Source organism: Rhinoderma darwinii, unplaced genomic scaffold (assembly GCF_050947455.1).
Source record: "Rhinoderma darwinii isolate aRhiDar2 unplaced genomic scaffold, aRhiDar2.hap1 Scaffold_2253, whole genome shotgun sequence".
Classification (NCBI taxonomy): domain Eukaryota; kingdom Metazoa; phylum Chordata; class Amphibia; order Anura; family Rhinodermatidae; genus Rhinoderma; species Rhinoderma darwinii.
The window spans coordinates 1-16,643 of record NW_027462572.1 but is presented as its reverse complement, the minus strand read 5'-3'; the positions used below and the strand labels follow the sequence as shown (position 1 = coordinate 16,643).

The 16,643-nt window shown below is 44.3% G+C and overlaps 1 protein-coding gene across 1 annotated transcript; it reads left to right on the top strand.

Annotated features, from left to right (window-relative positions):
* Nucleotides 1–4,276: 4,276 nt before the first annotated feature.
* On the top strand, nucleotides 4,277–15,308 carry LOC142702033 (putative mitochondrial transporter UCP3; the record flags this gene model as incomplete). Its single annotated transcript, XM_075848168.1, has 5 exons — nucleotides 4,277–4,398; nucleotides 13,498–13,670; nucleotides 13,751–13,958; nucleotides 14,745–14,942; nucleotides 15,207–15,308. Coding segments are annotated over exons 2-5 (634 nt in total), but the record flags the coding sequence as incomplete, so codon positions are not given.
* Nucleotides 15,309–16,643: the final 1,335 nt, after the last annotated feature.

Below are 16,643 nucleotides of genomic sequence, written 5' to 3'. Positions count from 1 at the left end.
TCCTATCATTTGTGATACTGTCTGCTGAGCCACTGTATCTAATCCTATCATGTGTGATACTGTCTGCTGAGCTATGTATCTAATCCTATCATGTGTGATACTGTCTGCTGGGCTGTGTATCTAATCCTATCATGTGTGATACTGTCTGCTGAGCTGTGTATCTAATCCTATCATGTGTGATACTGTCTGCTGAGCTGTGTATCTAATCCTATCATGTGTGATACTGACTGCTGAGCTGTGTATCTAATCCTATCCTGTGTGATGCTCTCTGCTGAGCATGTATCTAATTCTATCATGTGTGATACTGTCTGCTGAGCTGTGTATCTAATCCTATCATGTGTGATACTGTCAGCTGAGCTGTGTATCTAATCCTATCCTGTGTGATGCTCTCTGCTGAGCATGTATCTAATTCTATCATGTGTGATACTGTCTGCTGAGCTGTGTATCTAATCCTATCGTGTGATACGGTCTCCTGAGCTGTGTATCTAATCCTATCATGTGTGATACAGTCTGCTGAGCTGTGTATCTAAGCCTATCATGCGTGATACTGTCTTCTGAGCCATGTATCTAATCTTATTATGTGTGATACTGTCTGCTGAGCCATGTATCTAATCCTATCATGTGTGATACTGTCTGCTGATCTGCTGTATCTAATCCTATCATGTGTGATACTGTCTGCTGAGCTGTGTATCTAATCCTATCATGTGTGATACTGTCTTCTGAGCTGTGTATCTAAGCCTATCATGTGTGATACTGTCTTCTGAGCCATGTATCTAATCCTATCATGTGTGATACTGTCTGCTGATCTGCTGTATCTAATCCTATCATGTGTGATACTGTCTGCTGAGCTGTGTATCTAATCCTATCATGTGTGATACTGTCTGATGAGCTGCTGTATCTAATCCTATCATGTGTGACGCTGTCTGCTGAGCTGTGTATCTAATCCTATCATGTGCGATACTGTCTGCTGAGCCAGTGTATCTAATCCTATCATGTGTGATACTGTCTGCTGATCATGTGTATCTAATCCTATCATGTGTGATACTGTCTGCTGAGCTGCTGTATCTAATCCTATCATGTGTGATACTGTCTGCTGAGCTGTGTATCTAATCCTATCATGTGTGATACTGTCTGCTGGGCTGTGTATCTAATCCTATCATGTGTGATACAGTCTGCTGAGCTGTGTATCTAATCCTATCATGTGTGATACTGTCTGCTGAGCTGTGTATCTAATCCTATCCTGTGTGATACTGTCTGCTGAGCTGTGTATCTAATCCTATCCTGTCTGATACTGTCTGCTGAGCCACTGTATCTAATCCTATCATGTGTGATACTGTCTGCTGAGCTGTGTATGTAATCCTATCATGTGTGATAGTCTGCTGAGCCGTGTATCTAATCCTATCATGTGTGATACTGTCTGCTGAGCCGTGTATCTAATCCTATCATGTGTGATACTGTCTGCTGAGCCACTGTATCTAATCCTATCATGTGTGATACTGTCTGCTGAGCCACTGTATCTAATCCTATCATGTGTGATACTGTCTGCTGAGCTGTGTATCTAATCCTATAATGTGTGATACTGTCTGCTGAGCCTCTGTATCTAATCCTATCATGTGTGATACTGTCTGCTGAGCCACTGTATCTAATCCTATCATGTGTGATACTGTCTGCTGAGCCGCTGTATCTAATCCTATCATGTGTGATACTGTCTGCTGAGCTGTGTATCTAATCCTATCATGTGTGATAGTCTGCTGAGCCGTGTATCTAATCCTATCATGTGTGATACTGTCTGCTGAGCCGTGTATCTAATCCTATCATGTGTGATACTGTCTGCTGAGCCACTGTATCTAATCCTATCATGTGTGATACTGTCTGCTGAGCCACTGTATCTAATCCTATCATGTGTGATACTGTCTGCTGAGCTGTGTATCTAATCCTATAATGTGTGATACTGTCTGCTGAGCCTCTGTATCTAATCCTATCATGTGTGATACTGTCTGCTGAGCCACTGTATCTAATCCTATCATGTGTGATACTGTCTGCTGAGCCGCTGTATCTAATCCTATCATGTGTGATACTGTCTGCTGGGCTGTGTATCTAATCCTATCATGTGTGATACAGTCTGCTGAGCTGTGTATCTAATCCTATCATGTGTGATACTGTCTGCTGAGCTGTGTATCTAATCCTATCATGTGTGATACTGTCTGCTGAGCTGTGTATCTAATCCTATCATGGGTGATACTGTCTGCTGAGCCGTGTATCTAATCCTATCATGTGTGATACAGTCTGCTGAGCTGTGTATCTAAGCCTATCATGTGTGATACTGTCTTCTGAGCCATGTATCTAATCCTATCATGTGTGATACTGTCTTCTGAGCCATGTATCTAATCCTATCATGTGTGATACATTCCGGTATACTGTAGCTCCTCTGTCATGTTCTTCCTCTTCAGTGTTGGGATCCGGTAAACAACGTTCTGCATGTCTGGACATAATGTTACCAGGACCGGGCCCTCCACCAGCCCCTGATTCTAATTGGCTGAGCTCCACACCTCCAGCCAATCACAGGGCACTGTGATTACTTAGCGCAGGATGAAGTGTTTGTTGTAGATCAGTTATTATGGGACGTTCATGACACAGGGGAAAAATGTGACACTTTCCATTCCGGTACCAGGATGAAGAGAACGACCCATTCAGTGCTGGAGAGAAATGTTAAAGAGCACCCCCAAAAACAACCGTAAACATCTGGGTGACAACCAATGCTCCTCAGGTACCGCTCTAATGCCTGGATGGTCAGTCCGCCACCGGCTGTATCTCTGCATAACTCGGCAGACTTACCATTCTGTACTCCAGGAAAGCTGGGTGACGCTGTAATGTAATATAGGTTGTCACCCATCCGAATACCAGATGTGTCACTCAGTACTGGGCAGATCTGCGTTCCAGGACTCTATGAAAGCTGAAGAGTCACATCATCTGTTGGTGGTGGTAACGGTAGCCATATTGGTTGCCACCCAGATTTTCCAGGATCAGATACAACGATTGGATAGAGCCGACTGCTATTCGGGGTTAAAACACCCAAATTCTTCAACCACCGTAATATACACATTGAACGTTGAATGAATCCACCAATAGACCTGATAATGACATCACGTGTTACCCGGCGTCAGAGGAGAGCAGGGGACGCACAATCTGTGTCTTCCCTGTACATAGGCGGTCATTTCCAGATATATGCCCCGCCCCTTAACATATTGTCCACACCCCCAAAACACGCTCCATCCAAATACCCTTGAATTATGACTAATGCGCATTACCGCTGATCCCCAGAAAATACTGTACACGAGTCCCTACTTGAGTGCCATCCACAGTGTCCCCATAACAATGCCAGCCATACTGCCCCCATAAGAGTGCCAACCACAGTGCCCCCTTTAAAGTACCAGTCACATGACCCTTCTAGAGATATCAGCCTGGGAGGGTGTAAAGGGCGTGGTTAAACATATTCAGACCCGATCCCAGACCAGACCCCTATATAAATACCAGACCCCAGATCAGGGCCCTTTAGTAATCCCAAACCCCTAAATTAATTTCAGACCCCACACCAGACACCCTAGATATTCACAGACCTCCTATATTAATATCAGACCCTACATCAGACCCCCTGAATTAATTTTAGACCCCCTAAATATATTCAGACTGCAGACCAGGGCACCTAAATATATTCTGACCCCAGACCGGACTCTATATTTACCCTCCCCGCTCCCGGCTCTTGCTCAGCTCAAGGCGCCACTGACCCGGATCCCGACGACGTCCATTGTCAGGACGTTGCGTCAGCCTATTATTTGGGCGTCCGGGAGGTCTCCCCGTTTTCCAGGGCTGTTCCGGGCAGTCGTATGTTTTACATATAGAAGAATGCAGGGAGGACACAGATTGTGTCTTCCCTTCTGGGCTGAGCAGCCGGGTTAAAAAAATGTAATAAAAAAATAGTTCTGTACTAATAAATTCCGTGCTCCTGGACCGCCGTATAACTAAGCGGGGTTGTCATTCGGGCTCCAGTCATTTAACCCCCCGAGTACTGTCATTGTCCACTACGGAGGATGGAATGTATAACGGATACACATAATATAGGGCTTTGGTTCCGGTTTGGCGGCGTGCACTATATGAGCCTCAGTGTGAACGAGGCCTAAGAAGCCTGAAGTCTTTGTGCTTTGTTCGGTGTCATGCTCCGTGATTTACAAGTGACAAGTGATCCCTGTTTTCTGCCCCTGTTCCAGGAGACTTGTAACCAGATGAGATGAGGCTGCTGTGCCCAAAATATAAAAGGGACTGCTCCTCTCTGTCAACACTGGAGCCCGGACTCAGAGCGGGAGAGACACACAGAGGAGTTACCAGGACCCGGCACTACAGGTAGGAACAGTAATGATCGGAAATATAATAATAATAATATGTGTTGTATTACTTTATTGTGTGTATTATTTTTGCGGTTTTATTTTTTTACTTTTTAGATTTTTTGACACCTTCTATAATGATGTCATGTTTTGGTAAGGTCGTCACCGTATATATTTTATTTATTTATTTATTTATTTATTTTTTATTATTATTAATTATTTTTTTATTTGTCTTTTTTATGTTTTTAGATTTACACAAAATTTGTCAATCATTTTTTTTTATGATATTTTTTTTACTCATTTTTAGACTTTGCTCATTGAAATCTTGTCTGTCCATATATTATAATCGTTTGTCATATTTTTTTTTAACAAATAAAAGGGGTTGGGCACAAGAAAAACAACATGGCTGTTTTTTTTTTTCAAAAACAGCGCCACACCTTTTCTACAGGTGGTATGAGGTATTACAGCTTAGTCCCATTGACCTAAATACAACTGAGCTGCAATACCACACGCAAACCATGGACAGGTGTGGCGCTGTTTCTGAAAGAAAGCGGCTATTCTTTTCTCATTCTGCACAACCCCTTTAAGTAAGGGCAGTCAAACAATGGCACTCATTGCTAATGGTTTTGTCTAGGGTAAATTCTTTATAGGGACTGTGATGGATGGGGCTATGTCATCACGAACCCTAAACTTTAGTCAGGGGCCTCGTGGGCTCCTTTTCTTGTGAATGGGATGCCTCCAAAAATGTTGGGTCCCTGTGGTCTGGTACATGGCGTTGCTGCTGGATTAGCGGTACGACCCTTCCGACCACGTCACCACAATGGCGCCTATGACTATTTTATATGGTTTATTATTCATGTTTTTGTTTTTTTTGCGGGGGATTTTAAAATTTCGATAAGGTAAAACGGAAGATCAACTAGATCTGTAGAATATCGTGAGATTTGATTCTGTATTTTTGGTGACATTGGGTTCAACCCCCTCCCCTCGTGATACAATGGGGATTATTCAGCGCTGACACAATATTTTCCGTACATCAATATCGGAATTTTTGGGGTTTCAGTCCCGCCCGGCTCGGGATTAAAAAGATCTAAAAACGGAAAGGAATTTACTGCGATGTCTTTACGTCTTTAGAATTAAACGAGGGCGAGATTGTTGTTTTCTGTAAAAAGATTTATATTAACAAAAGAAGAATCTAAGAATCGGCACCGCCCGGAATAGAAGGGAAACAATGAAACTGTACTGGACGCGGAATAATGGTTATAAGAACGCCGCCTCAGGCGAGGGCTCGGGGACTTGCATAAAAGACTGTATATATATATAAATCTAGAGACACTAGAATATTCTGCTCCGTCAGTTAGAAGACGGCTGGATGTAGAAAAGACCGCGTAATGGCCACCTCCGCGTAGACAGGTAATTATTTTATTATAAAATATAATTACATGGACATTGTCACATGACTTGTCACCTGGGATCGTCTACGGTGTCATGGCAGACTATGCAGAGGGGAACTCTGGGGAGGAGGACCCTAGAGAAAAATGAACAGAAGCCCTTCTCATGGCGCGCGCCCCCAATATGCCCACTCCTGTAGGGTACAGGTATCAGTGGCCGACCCCTGGAACCCCCAGGTACCAGCAAAACAAAGGAGCCGCGGCCCTTTAATTCAGCTTTCTCAAGGGGGCTGTGCTGTGGCGTAAATATAGGGGGGTCGCAGATAAGACCGACTCAATAGTCAGGGGCCCCTCTGCCAGATCAGGCCTTGGCACACAAGTCCTGGCACTGGCTGGCATCAAGACCCTGAAAAGAAGAGAAGTCGGGACCGAGGAGACACCTGAATTTATTTTTTTTTGTCTGAATTATTTTAGGGGATCTAATCTGAGGTCCGACTAATTTTAGGGTCTGGTTTTGCGTCTAAATTAATTTAGGGGTCTGGTCTTGGGGTTTTAGGACTCCTGTGTCGGCAAGTGTACCCTAAGCCTATGGTAAGGGGCCCGGCACTTTCTAGTTACGCCCCTGTGTAAACGATCAGTCCACAATCCAACATGGCGGATCGAATTATCAACCAAGACCGCATTCACGAGCAGATCCCACGGATATCGGTGGCGATTTCGCTTTCTACACAATTATTCTGCCCGGAGAAAGCTTTTAGATTAATTTACATTACAGTAAGGCGAAATTCACACGAACATGTGCGTTTTGCGCTCGCAAAAAACACCGCGTTTTTGGTGCGTTGCAGTTCCGTGTGTGATCAGTATTTGGTGCGTGGCTGCGTGATTTTCGGCATCCTTATGACACGCGGTTTCGATGCTTAGAAACAGAAACGAAGAAGGTGCTTTTTTTTTTCCCTTCATTTATTTAACAACTGTAGCGCGAATCACGTGCGACACACGGAAGTGCGTCCGTGTGCTGTGTGCGATTTACACGTGATGCTCAAAACACGCTCAAGTATAGGACATGTCGTGAGTTTTACGCAGCGGACACACGCTGCGTGAAAATCACGGAATGTCTGAACGGCCCCATTGACTAACATAGGTCCGTGCGACGCGTGTGATTTTCACGGACGTTAAATCGTGTAAATAAGCCCTAAGGGTGTGTTCACACGGCTTATTTTCAGACGTTTTTCGGGCCATAAACGGCCCAAAAATCGGAAGCAGAACGCCTCCGACGGGCCGTTTTTTTGCGCGACCGTTTTGAAAACGCGAAAAAGAAGTGCATATCAAATTTTCAGCCGTTTTTAGATCCATCTTTCATAGACTAGAAAAACAGCTCTAAAAACGGCCGTAAAAACACAGCGAAAAATTCGAGTGGCTCAAAAAACGTCTGAAAATCAGGAGCTGTTTTCCCTTGAAAACAGCTCCGTATTTTCAGACGTTTTTGGTTAAGCGTGTGAACAGAGCCTTAGGCCAGATTTACACGAGCGTGTGCATTTTGCGCGTTGTGCACGGACGTATAACACGTTCGTCTAAATAAGCCCTTAGGGGATCGAAAATATTTTCACGTAGGGCTTATTTACACGAACGTATAATAGGTCCGTGCAACGCGCGTGATTTTCACGCGCCTCGCACGGACCTATGTTCGTCTATGGGGCCTTCAGACTATCAGTGATTTTTGCGCAGCGTGAGTCCGCTGTGTGAAACTCACGACATGTCCGATATTTGTGCGTTGTTCGCGCATCACGCACCCATTAAAGTCAATGGGTGCGTGAAAATCACGCGCACCACATGGAAGCACCTCCGTGTGACGTGCGTGATTCGCGCAACAGCCGTAAGAACTATGAATGTAAACAGAAAAGCACCACATGCTACAAACATCCAGAGTGTCATAATGATGGCGGCTGCGCGAAAATCACGCAGCCGCGCACCATATGATGCTGCCACACGGAGCTGTTAAGTACATTTTGCGCTCGCAAAACGCACACGCTCGTGTAAATTCGGCCTTAGGGCGGGTTCACACGTGGCGGAATTTCACTTAAATTCCGCTGCGGACACTCCGCAGCGTTAATCCGCAGCGGTGCCGTTTGTCCATTGACTTCCACTTTAATTTAGCAGTGTTCGTTTAGACGAGGCGTAAAATTCCGCTGCGGAGCATAGGCTGCGGAGCGGAATTTGGTGTCCGCAGCATGCTCTGTCTGTTGCGGAGCAGTGGCGGACTCATGGCGGAATTTCTCCATTGACTTCAATGGAGAGTCAAAATTCCGCAATGAAGTCCGCAGATCTTATGTGTGCTGCGGAGCGTATTGGTTTTACTACCATGACATTTCTTCATTCTGGCTGGACCTATGTATTTCTAGGTCTACAGCCAGACTGAGGAAGTCAATGGGGCTCCCGTAATGACGGGAGCGTTGCTAGGAGACGTCTGTAAATAGTCACTGTCCAGAGTGCTGAAAGAGTTACGCGATCGGCAGTAACGGTTTCTGCACCCGGGACAGTGACTACCGATCTCAATATACATGTATCTGTAAAAAAACATATAAGTTCATACTTACCGAGAACTCCCTGTTTCTGTCTCCAGTCCGGCCTCCCAGGATGACGTTTCAGTCTAAGTGACGGCTGCAGCCAATCACAGGCCAAGCACAGGCTGCAGCGGTCACATGGACTGGCGCGTCATCCAGGGAGGTCGGGCTGGATGCCGAAAGAGGGACGCGTCACCAAGACAACGGGCGGTAAGTATGAATTTCTTTGACTTTCACTAGGGAAAGTGCTGTCCCTTCTCTCTATCCTGCACTGAATAGGGAGAAGGGAAGCACTTTTCCCGCAGTCCGCAGCAGCTAGTCCGCATCAATGTACTGCACATTTTGTGCAGATCCGCAGCAGAATCTGCGACGCAGATTCTGTGCGGCATTGATGCGGACAGTTGCGGAGGAAATCCGCCACGTGTGGTCATGCCCTTAAAGATGTTCATCCTGATAGTCCAGGTTCATGAATAGAATGCCAAAACTGCAGTGAAAACTGACACACAGACAGTGCGGTAGGATATAAGGGATTCTAGGACAACGCCTACGGGCACTGTAATGATGGATATTAGGAGTTGTTACCCAGCAGTCTACGTAGGAGACCAAGAAATGACTTCACACAAGAAGACGACAGATGATTTTGTGAGGAAATTTCTCTTGGACATGAAGATAACAAGTTCTCGGGTTTTTTGGTGACCACATAGGGTGTAGGGTCAGCACAGGACGTGACCGCTGATCTGACTTGGCAGCGCTGATGGCTGCGGATCCCGTTACTGTGAATCTGTGATCAGCGTGCCCGGGTAAGGTCACATGTCATGGCACCCGCTGTTCATATAAGAATCAACAAGTCTCACCCTTCACCCATATTCCTGCCTATCTCTGCTGAGGTCGCCTCGATGCCGGGTGCCAGTAGAGACCGTAACACATTTACCCTATACGATAAAAAATCCCAGTCCTGGAGTCTTTACCATTCAGAACTGTAAGAAAGCCGGATGACCACCAATACGGCCACATTTCTGCTGCTTCGTGAGCTGTCACCCAGCTTTCCTAGACGCCGGAATGACAACTATGTCTTGTTAAGCAGCAAAGTACGTGCGGAGGATACATTGCCGAATAACTAGGCCGCTTACCATTCAGGAATCGGAAAAAACTGGGTGACAACCGCTGCAGGGACTGTAGTGATGGCTATATGGTCTGTCACCCAGCTTTCCTACGGTTCTGAATGGTAAATCGATTCATAAATAGGAATATTTGACACTCGGGAGTCTGGGAAAGATTTCCTAGAAACAAATAGTATCACGTAATGGATCCCGTCCGCGACGCAGTAAAATTTGGGAGGGGTTCATCAAAACTGGTGCAAAGGAAAGTGGAACAGTCGCCCCTAGCAACCAATCAGGTCGCTGCTTTCATTTTAAAATGGGCCTCTGAGCTGTGATCTGATTGGTTGCTATGGGTTACTGCTCCCCTTTTCCTCTGAACCAGTTCTGATAAATCTCCCACAATGTCGCTGCAGATGTCGTTGCAGCGTTTTTAGGCCGCGGCCATTGAGAGCCCCGGGCAGAAAAAAAAAAGCTTTCTCTGCCTCCTATTGTTTTCAATGGGAGGTCAGAGACGGACCGGCGGGAAGAAAGAGCATGTCGCGGATTGTCCTCGCAAGCGGTTTTTTTTTTTCCAATGGGAGCGATTTCGGAAATTTTTTGGCGTGGTTTTCGACTCAAAAGCAGCGCGAAAAAAAACCTCTGTGTGAACTAGTCCTTAGGGTATGTTCACATGAAGCTTTTTGTTAGGCAGAAAAAATCTGCCATAGATTTCCGCCAGAATTTTCATACAGATTTTGAAGCGCCAGCATTTATTTTTTACGCTTTTTTTGTTACGGCCCTTTTTAATGAAGCAAATGCAAAAAAAACCCGGGCAGTTTTTGGTGAAGAACCGCGCCAAAAAAAAAAACGCTTCAAACAAGTGGCACTTTTTGTTTCTGCCTCCCATTGATTTCAATGGAGGTTCAGAGGCGGAAACGCTGTAAGATAGGGCATGCCGCATTCCAGACCCCCCAGGAAATAAACGCCTCTGCGCCATATTGAGATCAATGGAGGAAGAACTGGGGCGTGTTTTATTCTGATGCAGTTTCTGTGTCAAAATCAGCACCGAAAATCCTGCCAGGAAAAATCAGCTCCAGTTTTTTTGAAGTGGTTTTGCCCCACACGCGTTGTTTGCCGCGTTTTTTAGGCTTTTTTTTCCTAGTTCAAGAGACGAAGGGAAACTCCGAGCGCGTTTTTTGCCAATAAACGCGTCAGAAATTACGGCAAAAAAGGCGTTTATTTCCGTCTCCTATTGATTTCAATGGGGTTTTTTGAGGCGGAAAACGCCTGAAGGGCATGTCGCTTTTTCCCGCAAGCGGTTTTTTTTGCTCGCGTTAAACAACGCCGCCCTGTTCACACAGTTTTTTCCTCGCAGATTTTTGCCGCGGAAGCTGCAGCACAAGCCACGACAAAAACCGTGGCAAAAAATGGCCGAAATTGACTCCCATTGATTTGTTAGGCCCAGTTCACACTGAGCTTTTTAACAAGTTTTTGACACGGAAACCGCGTCGGAAAATGCGCCAAAAAATGGCCGCGAAAGCCTGCCATTGATTTCAATGGGCAGCGGGCGCATTTTTTCCAAAAAACGCTCACGGGAAAAAGAAGCGACATGCCCTATCTTCGGGCGTTTACACCTCTGACCTCCAGTTGACATCAATGGGAGGCAGAGAAAGTGTATTTTGCTGCGTTTTTGCCCATGGCGCCCAATGGGCGTGAGGGAAAAATGCCACGAAAATCGCGACCAACGGCGTGCAAAAAACTCAGTGTGAACCCAGCCTAACGACCTTTTTTAATGAAGCAAATGCAAAAACCGTGGCTGGTTTTGCAGTGGAGGAGTTTTTTTTTTTTTGCTCATGGTAAAAAAACGCCTCCAATTTCGGCAATTTCGGCCGTTTTTTACTGCGAGCAAAAAAAAAACCGCTTGCGGGAAAAAGAAGCGACATGCCCTTTCTTGAGGCATTTTACGCCTCAAAAACCCCATTGAAATCAATGGGAGACGGAAATAAATGCGTTTTTGCCGTGATTTTTTGATTAACGCTTTTATCGGCAAAAAACGCGCGCGGAATTTCACTTTGTCTCTTGAAGAAATAGGGAATAAAAGCCTGAAAAAATTGCGAGTGGTGCAAAACCACTTAAAAAAAAACCGGAGCTGATTTTTCTAGGCAGAATTTTCTGCCTGCAAAAAACTCAGTGTGAACAGGGCCTGAGCGGCAGATCTGTCTAGTGATGCAGCGGAGGAGGGGATGTATCACTGTTCTTCTTATTTGTTATTCAGGAGTCTGGGAAAGTTGGGTGAAGACTCCTATGGTGGCTGTAGTGGCGGCCATATTAGTTTTTACTCAACTTTTTTTTACCCAGGAAACTGATCTAGCCAAGAAACACCGCGGATCTATATTTACTGCAGCGTCTAAGGAGACGGTCTGGTTTTATGCAAATAAAATATTGTGTTTCACTTTCTCACCGTCTTCAAGATCTCGCCTTGCTGTCAGTGAATGGGAATATTCTTGTTTCTATAGGTGGATTATCTAGACGGCATGCAATTGTAACAAACTCACAGCTGTGAAACGTATTAGGTCAGGATGGGTTTTCAGTCTCCGGATGTAAAACGGAATGTTCCCGTTCACTGTCGGCAAGCAGAGATCTTGAAAATGGTGAGGAATTGAAAACACAAAGAAGGAGATTTACTTTCATACGCCAATCTAAGAATGAACGCTGCTGGACTAAGATGTGACACATTTATTAAGAGGAGCACGCCTCTTAATAAATTTGTCGCATCTTCTGCTGTCCGTGCACGAGAAACGGAAGATCAACGCCAGCTACGAGCTGTAGATTTCCGCTATAATTTACGCCCGTTTCTGGCGTAACCTATAGTAAATGTGACGGTAAATGTGTCAGCTCCTTCCACTAAGCCCCGCCTACTTTTTTTCTAAATCACGTAAAATGCTATTTTTTTGGGCGCAAATTGCAATTTATATGACAGAAAATTGGTGTCGTTTGTAATAAATTTCCCCTATAGTCTAATAAAAAAGGGCAAAAATTTTTATGATAGGATATTGAAACTTTTAGGAATGGACGAGCCCTCTAAGTGGAAGTTTCTGATTTTGTCAGTAAAGAACAGACAAAACTTTCACCCGGATTTTTTGTGACTCAGCAGGAAATGAGATGACGGAAAAAGGGGAAATAATGTAAAGAATTGTGAAAATCAGTGAGTCATCAATGATGGGAGTTATCAGCACACGATGAGTCTTCCATGGCGCCCCCGCTTTTACGGAACTAGTCAAATTCCTTTTATCCGGCATCCAATCGTCCAGAAAATCTGACAGTCCAGAAACATGTAAACACTTTATAATAAACTGCCTAAAATTTTTTTTATGAAATGTATCTCTGCTTGCTTTATAGCAAATGGAAACATGATTGAGCCCTACAGCTGATCGGTTTTTTACAATGGCTAGGCAATTCTTTGAACTACAGGCTAGTGGATCTTAGGGTATGTGCACACACACTAATTACGTCCGTAATTGACGGACGTATTTCGGCCGCAAGTCCCGGACCGAACACACTGCAGGGAGCTGGGCTCCTAGTATCATACTTATGTACGATGCTAGGAGTCCCTGCCTCGCTGCAGGACAACTGTCCCGTACTGTAATCATGTTTTCAGTACGGGACAGTAGTTCCACGGAGAGGCAGGGACTCCTAGCATCGTACATAAGTATGATGCTAGGAGCCCGGCTCCCTGCACTGTGTTCGGTCCGGTACTTGCGGCCGAAATACGTCCGTCAATTACGGACGTAATTAGTGTGTGTGCACATACCCTTACTCACACTGTAGCAAAGCCTCAGCTGTATTATTTCAGGACAGGCCTCTGGATATGAACTAGAGTGTTCTCATTCAGTGACAGCAAGCACAGCTCTTGAAAATGGAGAGGAATTGAAACACAAAGTTTATTAGAAAGTTGCAGAACTTTTCGTTATACAATGGTCAAGCTTTATTCACATAAGACTGATACTGGCCCTTTAAGAAGATGTAGGGAGATGGCTATTAACCCTTCTGAGGTCACTATTCCATACGTTACGATTTCGTATCTTCTTAGGTAACTGGTGAAACGTCGACCGCAACCCTATTGGATTTTAAAGAAAGATGGTCGGACTGAAGCCCTCGGAGGTGCCCCCCACATTAATGGTGAAATTTGTGGGTGCTGGGACGGCGGCCTGTATTGCGGACTTAGTCACCTTCCCCCTAGACACGGCAAAAGTCAGACTGCAGGTAAACAGATTTCTATGGAGCGTGGATGATGGGAGTCTGTGACTATATACAAAAGTCGCCATTCTTTGTCCGATCTGCAGATCCAAGGGGAGGGTCTGGCCCGGCCCAGCGTCCGACTCGTCCAGTACAAGGGTGTGATGGGGACTATTTCCACCATGGTGAAGATGGAGGGGGCGGCCAGTCTCTACAACGGGCTGGTGGCAGGGCTGCAGCGACAGATGACGTTCGCCTCTATACGTATTGGGATGTACGACTCCGTGAAACAGTTTTACTGTCGCCAGACGGAAAGTGAGTCAAATTTTTTAAAAAGATTCTCCCCTTTTACAACGTACCTTGACAATAAGCTGATCACAAAGTGTCTCGCTAGATGGGAACCCCCAGCGATCAACTGTGATCTGTGGGGAAACCTGGCAGTAAGTGTTCAGCTTCCCTGCAGCGCCTCCACAGGAGAAATGAAGTATTACACAGTGTCCATTCATATCAATGTGTTGCCTGTGTAATACAGGACGGGTCCTCCAGAGAGAGACGCTCTATGTAACCGCTCTCCACTCTGACCAAGAGATGAGGGTCCTGAACAGAGGACCCCCCCCCCCTTTATCCCAGAATTACCTAATAGGGTGTATGGATATTGGTTTCTAAACTAAACGACCCCTTTAAATTCAGGGATTTTTGTGGGTAGCATTATGTCTAAGCAGTCAACAGAAAAATACTCAATTATGTTTTGTCAAATGTCCTTTCTTTGCTTTTGGATCTTCATGTGGGGTCCTGGTCTCTTTGTTAAATTACCTGTTGTAGGAAATGTTCCCCATAACAATGACAATCCCAGTTCCCCATAAAAGGGGCAGCCACAAGACCCCATAACAGTGATAGACGCAGGGCACCATAATAGATACAGTCACAGCAGTGCCCCCATAACAGTGACAGTCACAGTGTGCCCATAACAGTGAAGTCCACAGTGCCCCCATAACAGTGACAGTAACAATGCTATCATGGTTGTTAACTAGTCAGGCTTTAGATTCGGGGGTTAGGGCAGGAAGGAAAGCCTAGCTACCGCTCTCTTTCCTCTTCTTTCAGATTCTGGAGTCACGTGCCGACTGCTCGCCGGATCCACAACCGGGGCCCTGGCGGTCACCTGCGCTCAGCCAACGGATGTGGTGAAAGTGCGGTTCCAGGCAGACGTCAGAGTCATAGATGGTAACAGAAGGTATAATGGGACAGTGGACGCCTACAAGACCATCGCCAAGGAGGAGGGAGTACGAGGACTGTGGAAAGGTGGGAAATTTGGGGGTCAGTCATCTGGGGATGATTCCATTTAAAGTGGGTTAAAGTGATGACGCCGATCCTCAGGCATGAATCTATAGAGCTGCTGTCCGCCAACTTTCCCCTCTACTTATTCTACAAATTGAGTTTTCCGCTGTTTTCACAGATATGCGGCCACCAGGGGGCGCTAAGTCATTATAAAATTCATAGAAGAAATATTTTTTATTATATCTATACAGAATATAACTGGACAAAACTTATTTTTTATCTACAAAGGCACCGTACCGAATATTACCCGCAATGCCATTGTAAACTGCGCAGAACTAGTGACCTACGACCTGATCAAGGAAGCCATCCTTACCCGACAGCTCATGACAGGTAAAGATGACTTTGTGTGGACATTTGAACCTACGATATCTGCTATTCCAGAAGAACAGGACATGTTCTAACAGTGGCAGTGTAGATGCCAGCAGCGCCAGTACATTATACCAATATATAGAGATAATAGACATCCAATCATGTCACACTTATTACGGATCTGTACAACTGGAGGAGTCATCGAGATAATGGAGAGGACGAGACGTTCACAGCAAAATACTCCACCTCACCGTAATAATAAATCTCATCGTTCTCCAATCTATGATAATAACACAAGAAGAGAAAAGCAATCTGATGACTGTTCTTTTTCCAGATCAGGTTCACATTCTTATACATAGGGGGCAGTATTATAGTAGTTATATTATTGTATATAGGAGCAGTATTATAGTAGTTATATCCTTGTATATAGGGGCAGTATTATAGTAGTTATATTCTTGTATATAGGGGCAGTATTATAGTAGTTATATTCTTGTATATAGGGGCAGTATTATAGTAGTTATATTCTTGTATATAGGGGCAGTATTATAGTAGTTATATTCTTGTATATAGGGGCAGTATTATAGTAGTTATATTCTTGTATATAGGGAGCAGTATTATAGTAGTTATATTCTTGTATATAGGGGGCAGTATTATAGTAGTTATATTCTTATACATAGGGGGCAGTATTATAGTAGTAATATTCTTGTATATAGGGGCAGTATTATAGTAGTTATATTCTTGTATATAGGGGGCAGTATTATAGTAGTTATATTCTTGTATATAGGGGCAGTATTATAGTAGTTATATTCTTGTATATAGGGGGCAGTATTATAGTAGTTATATTCTTGTATATAGGGGCAGTATTATAGTAGTTATATTCTTGTATATAGGGGCAGTATTATAGTAGTTATATTCTTGTATATAGGAGCAGTATTATAGTAGTTTTATTCTTGTATATAGGGGGCAGTATTATAGTAGTTATATTCTTGTATATAGGGAGCAGCATTATAGTAGTTATATTCTTGTATATAGGGGGCAGTATTATAGTAGTTATATTCTTATACATAGGGGGCAGTATTATAGTAGTAATATTCTTGTATATAGGGGCAGTATTATAGTAGTTATATTCTTGTATATAGGGGCAGTATTATAGTAGTTATATTCTTGTATATAGGGGCAGTATTATAGTAGTTATATTCTTGTATATAGGGGGCAGTATTATAGTAGTTATATTCTTGTATATAGGAACAGTATTATAGTAGTTATAGTAGTTATATTCTTGTATATAGGGAGCAGTATTATAGTAGTTATATTCTTGTATATATGGGGCAGTGTTATAGTAGTTATATTCTTGTA